Raw genomic sequence first — 4,947 nt, 5'->3', positions numbered from 1 at the left:
TCTGGAGTCATTGATTTGTGCAGAGATGTGCGCGGCTGCCCTTAGGTGACACTGCAGAGGGGGCTCACTTTTCAAGGGCCTGACGGGCTCACCCACTCCCACCACCCCCGTCCCCGGGAAGCACCGCTCCCTCACACCCTCCCCACCTCGCTTCCCACCGCTCGCGGTCCCCCTCCTCCCACCACTCCCTAGCCCTCGCTGCACAGCCTCGCCCTCCCCGCGCGGGGCGGCGCGGCCTCGCGGCCCGGCCTGGCGGCGCGCGGGCTGGCCAGCCCCGGATAGGCGCCGCCCGCAGCCAATCAGCGCGCCGGGGACGCTGCGCGCTTTAAGGCAGCTGCGGGGAGAACAGAAACCAAGTTCCCCGGCAACAAGCAGCATCCAGCCGGCGAGAGGCCGGAGCCAGCGAGGCCCGAAAAGCTGCGGAGTGAGCCGGACGCTCCTTGTCCAGCGCGCGTCCTACTCCTCCTCCACTAACTCGGCCGCCCGTCCCCAAGTCTCGACTCGCTTTTTAGCGTTCGCAAAGCCTAGGGAGGGGGTTAGGAGCAGCCGCGCCCCCCTCTCTGCGGCTGCCTCCTCCTGCTTTTTCGGCTTTGCTCCCTGCCGCGTGCGCCAGGGCAGTGCGCCCCGGCAGGCCCCAGCCATGTCGATGCTGCCATCGTTCGGCTTCACGCAGGAGCAAGTGGCGTGCGTATGCGAGGTTTTGCAGCAAGGCGGGAACCTGGAGCGCCTGGGCAGGTTCCTGTGGTCGCTGCCCGCCTGCGACCACCTGCACAAGAACGAAAGCGTGCTCAAGGCCAAGGCCGTGGTCGCCTTCCACCGCGGCAACTTCCGCGAGCTCTACAAGATCCTGGAGAGCCACCAGTTCTCGCCTCACAACCACCCCAAGCTGCAACAACTGTGGCTGAAGGCGCACTACGTGGAGGCCGAGAAGTTGCGCGGCCGGCCCCTGGGCGCGGTGGGCAAATATCGGGTGCGCCGAAAATTCCCGTTGCCGCGCACCATCTGGGACGGCGAAGAGACCAGCTACTGCTTCAAGGAGAAGTCGCGGGGCGTGCTGCGGGAGTGGTACGCGCATAACCCCTACCCCTCGCCGCGTGAGAAGCGGGAGCTGGCCGAGGCCACCGGCCTCACCACCACCCAAGTCAGCAACTGGTTTAAGAACCGGAGGCAAAGAGACCGAGCCGCCGAGGCCAAGGAAAGGTACGCGGAGTGATTCCCGCTGATCGGGCGACCCCGGGAAGCCTTCCTGTCCCCGCCGCCCCTTCCCGCCCCCGCAGGCACCAGCCACCGTGTCCACCCAGCCGGCCGGAGCCCTCCGCCGGGCGGCGCCCAGGCTTCCGCGGCACTGCGGCGAAAGTTCGTGAACTCTGAGATAGCTTGCTAGGGGTGGGGCGGGGGGGGGGGCTCATCTGATTTGAGCGTCCGCGCGTGGGTTTCCTGGGATGTGAGTGTCGGGAAATGTTGGCGCTAGGTTTGTTTTTCATGCCTCCTTGGCTGGCTGGGGCGAGGAGTGGCGGGTGGAGAGTGAGTTTCTAGATCAGCTTAGAAGGGCAGTGTTGATTGGTATCGCGAGGAGAGGGGTTCGGTGGGGGCTGAGGGTCTCGAACCTCTCTCCTCTTGCTCCCGGTGAGGGTGGAGCTGGCCTGAAACTTCTTCTCAGCCTCCACTCCCGCCCCGTCCTTCACTCGCTCTGTCCTGGTAGTCTTCTGGGTGAGAGGTCGCTTCATTCCGCACTAGCTGTACAAAGGGAGGAGTCTTTCAAAAGAAATCCACAGAAAAGAGAGCTTTGGGAGAGTTGGCGCTGCATTTACTCCCTGGCGCCCAGAGCCCAGAAACGATTGCTCCTCGTCAGCTCCCTCGCGCCTGGCCGGGAGCCGCGGCTGGTCAGTCCTGCTGTCCGCGCCGCCCCCCTCCCCCCTCCCCGGGTGAGAAAGGGGTCTCCAGTCGCAGACTTCTCTCGCTCCAGAGCTCAGAAGGCAATATTTTTTTAACCTGTCTCTGCCCCCGCCCTCCTCACGCCAACACACTCGGCCACCTGGCCCGGCTCCACTCGTTTGCTGTAGAGTTTCCGACCGAGATTCGGAAGAGCGTGTGGGAGGCGGCGGCGGCGGTGGCGGCGGGGAGAGCGCTTCGGGGAGCCGGGCAGTTTGGGGGAAACCTAAGCTCCTGAGTCGGCTGGGTTTCTTTTGTTCGCTTCGGAGCCTGGGGGCCGAAGATGTCGCCGCTTTGTTCCCCTCTGGGTGGAAAAGCAGAGTCTGGATAAATTCAGTTGAAACGGGCTCTCTGGGAGAGAGAAACTGCGAGAGATGGGGAGCGAGTTGGGGAGACAGGCGGGCCCCGCGGTGGGGAGGACGACCGAGCCCTCTGAAGGCAGAAGCGCCGAGGGCTACAAGACCCTGCAGTTCACCAGCACCGAGCGCCCAGACTGAGACCCCGGTTCGTCGCACAGGCTCCGGCTGTGCGGGGTCGCGAAGTTCCCCTGTGGGGAATGGGTGCGCTGGTGTGGATGCCCGCAGAGAGTCTGAGAGAGGGCCGTTGAGGGACTGCGGGCTGAGCGAGTAACACGGAGACAGGGACAGTACAGTTCCAGGTAGACGTTAGTTTCAAAAAGGCCGTCCTTTAAGCCAGGCCCGAGGGCCCACTCCCTGATGAAATCGGAGAGACTGGCTGCGCTCCCTGTGTTTACTCAGGTCACTGGGCCGCTCTGGACACCACTTCCCATGACCTGTCCTGTGTCTCTGAGACCACAACCTCCCGGCAGAGGCAGGGAAACTCGACGGTTAATCATTTCCTCAGATGGGAACAGGACAATTGACTTGATTCACCACCAAAGATCTGTTCATTGGGTGCTGTTCGTGCCCCGATCATTTTCTTCATCACCAACAATCATTTGTTGGAAGATTTTCAAATTTCGTTACTTCTAAATGTGGTACTTGTTGATAGGTATTTAAAAATAACTGCTTGAACAAAAATTTAAAAATAATTTCTGTGTTTCAAATAAGCCCTGCTGATCTGGCTTTCTAAAATCTGTAAGAGGAAAGGACCTGGCTCCCCAGGAGCTCTGTCCGTAGCTCCCCATTTCTCAAGTCTCTTCTGCCTCTTCATTTCCCCTAGGACCCTTGGGGATGGGTGAGAGGGCAGAGCTTCTCCATTTGGGTCAATGACTGATTGCACAATGGCCCTTTCCTCCTTCCAGCTCCCCTCCCTCCATCTCACACTTTTTTTTAACTACTTTTTTTTTTTTTTTAACCATATGGTGTTGTCCTCTATTTCTTAGGGAGAACACTGAAAACAATAACTCCTCCTCCAACAAGCAGAATCAACTCTCTCCTCTGGAAGGGGGCAAGCCGCTCATGTCCAGCTCAGAAGAAGAATTCTCACCTCCCCAAAGTCCAGACCAGAACTCGGTCCTTCTGCTGCAGGGCAATATGAGCCACGCCAGGAGTTCAAACTATTCTCTCCCAGGTTTAACCGCCTCTCAGCCCACCCACGGCCTGCAAGCCCACCAGCATCAGCTCCAGGACTCTCTGCTGGGCCCCCTCACCTCCAGTCTGGTGGACTTGGGGTCCTAAGGGGGAGGGATTGGGGCCTCGAAGCAGCGACTAGGGACACTTGTAAATAGAAATCAGGAACATTTTTGCAGCTTGTTTCTGGGGTTCTTTGCGCATAAAGGAATGGTGGACTTTCACAAATATCTTTTTAAAAATTCAAACCCAACAGCGATCTCAAGCTTAGTGCCCTCTTCTCTCCATCTCTTTCCACTTTTGCATTATTTCCCCTCCCAGTGTGGAGATCAGGGAAAAGAAAAAAAAAAAAAACCCAAACAAACAAAAATATCCAGTCACCCAGTCTTGGTTCTGGGCAACCCGTGTTCCTGCTTCAGTAGCCTTTCTTTTTTCTTTTTCTTTTTTTTTTTCAGTGAATGGGAATTACAAATCAACTGGATTTTAATTATTTCATTTTAATTTATTTATGGAAAAATGTTTTGAGAAGAGGAAAAGGAAATGAAAACGAGAGAGAGAGACAGAGAGAGAGAGGAGATCAAAATAGTGAAAAGATCCTCCAGCCTGGGAGGAACTGGTTGCATTCTTAAGGTGAATAGGAAAAATACGATCTTATAACGTTTTTTTGATGGGGAAAATTAAGTTTACATTTTCATATTTAGTGTTAAACAATTTTATGTAGATTAAAATGAAAGAACAGTATTAGGGGAAAAAACAAGTGCCTAAATGTCTTAATGCTCTCTATGTGAGGCAGTTAGAAATAGAAGTGACCATTAGTAATACAAATACTTCTGTCAAATTTAGTGGGGGTTTTTGGTTGTTGTTTGTTTTCTTGGGTTTTTTTTATGGCAAACTTTAAAAATGTACCAGTGTGAAAAAACACTTTCCTGAATGCCATTACTTCTCATGCCCTTGAAGCTTTCTTATCTGTAGCCTACTCCTGTTAAGGGTTTCTCCTGTTCCTAGTTTCTAGCTTGCAAAAATAGGTAACAAATCTAGCAACCTGGTATTTGTTACTAAAACAGCATGTGTTTTCAGGTTTCTTTTCTATTGTACCTAAACCAGTCTAAATTAAAACTTAGTAGAACACCAGGAGTACTGATTCTGTTTCTGAAAGGTGAGTTGTGTATTGCTGTCATTGGGCCCCCCCCCCATTTTTTTAAACGAATAGTTTTCTTTCTTACTTAATGGTGGTTATGAATTGCAGGGTACTTTGAAGGCCATCCCCTGAACCAGGAGTGGTTACTGAGTTAATTATATGACAGAAAAAGAGTGAATTTAGCTTTGGGGTATTTATTTATTTTTTTATTATTTAGAGATGCAGTTTTGTTTACCACTAGCTCTTCTCCACATCATTCGTATGTTAGCTCTTTTGTATTATTAACAAATTTATGACAAGACTGTGAAAGTAAAATAATTTATCTGCTTGGGGGAAAATAAAAGG

The 4,947-nt window shown here is 53.7% G+C and overlaps 1 protein-coding gene across 1 annotated transcript; it reads left to right on the top strand.

Annotated features, from left to right (window-relative positions):
• The first annotated feature begins 349 nt into the window (after nt 1–349).
• Nucleotides 350–4,595, top strand: SIX1 (SIX homeobox 1). Its single transcript, XM_007117714.1, has 2 exons — nt 350–1,200; nt 3,278–4,595. Exons 1-2 carry the CDS (start codon nt 641–643, stop codon nt 3,570–3,572), a joined length of 855 nt encoding a protein of 284 aa, XP_007117776.1. The 5' UTR covers nt 350–640; the 3' UTR covers nt 3,573–4,595.
• Nucleotides 4,596–4,947: the final 352 nt, after the last annotated feature.

The sequence above is a fragment of the Physeter macrocephalus genome, chromosome 11 (assembly GCF_002837175.3).
Source record: "Physeter macrocephalus isolate SW-GA chromosome 11, ASM283717v5, whole genome shotgun sequence".
Classification (NCBI taxonomy): Eukaryota; Metazoa; Chordata; class Mammalia; order Artiodactyla; family Physeteridae; genus Physeter; species Physeter macrocephalus.
The sequence above is the reverse complement of the archived record's forward strand: the minus strand, read 5'-3'. Positions and strand labels throughout refer to the sequence as shown.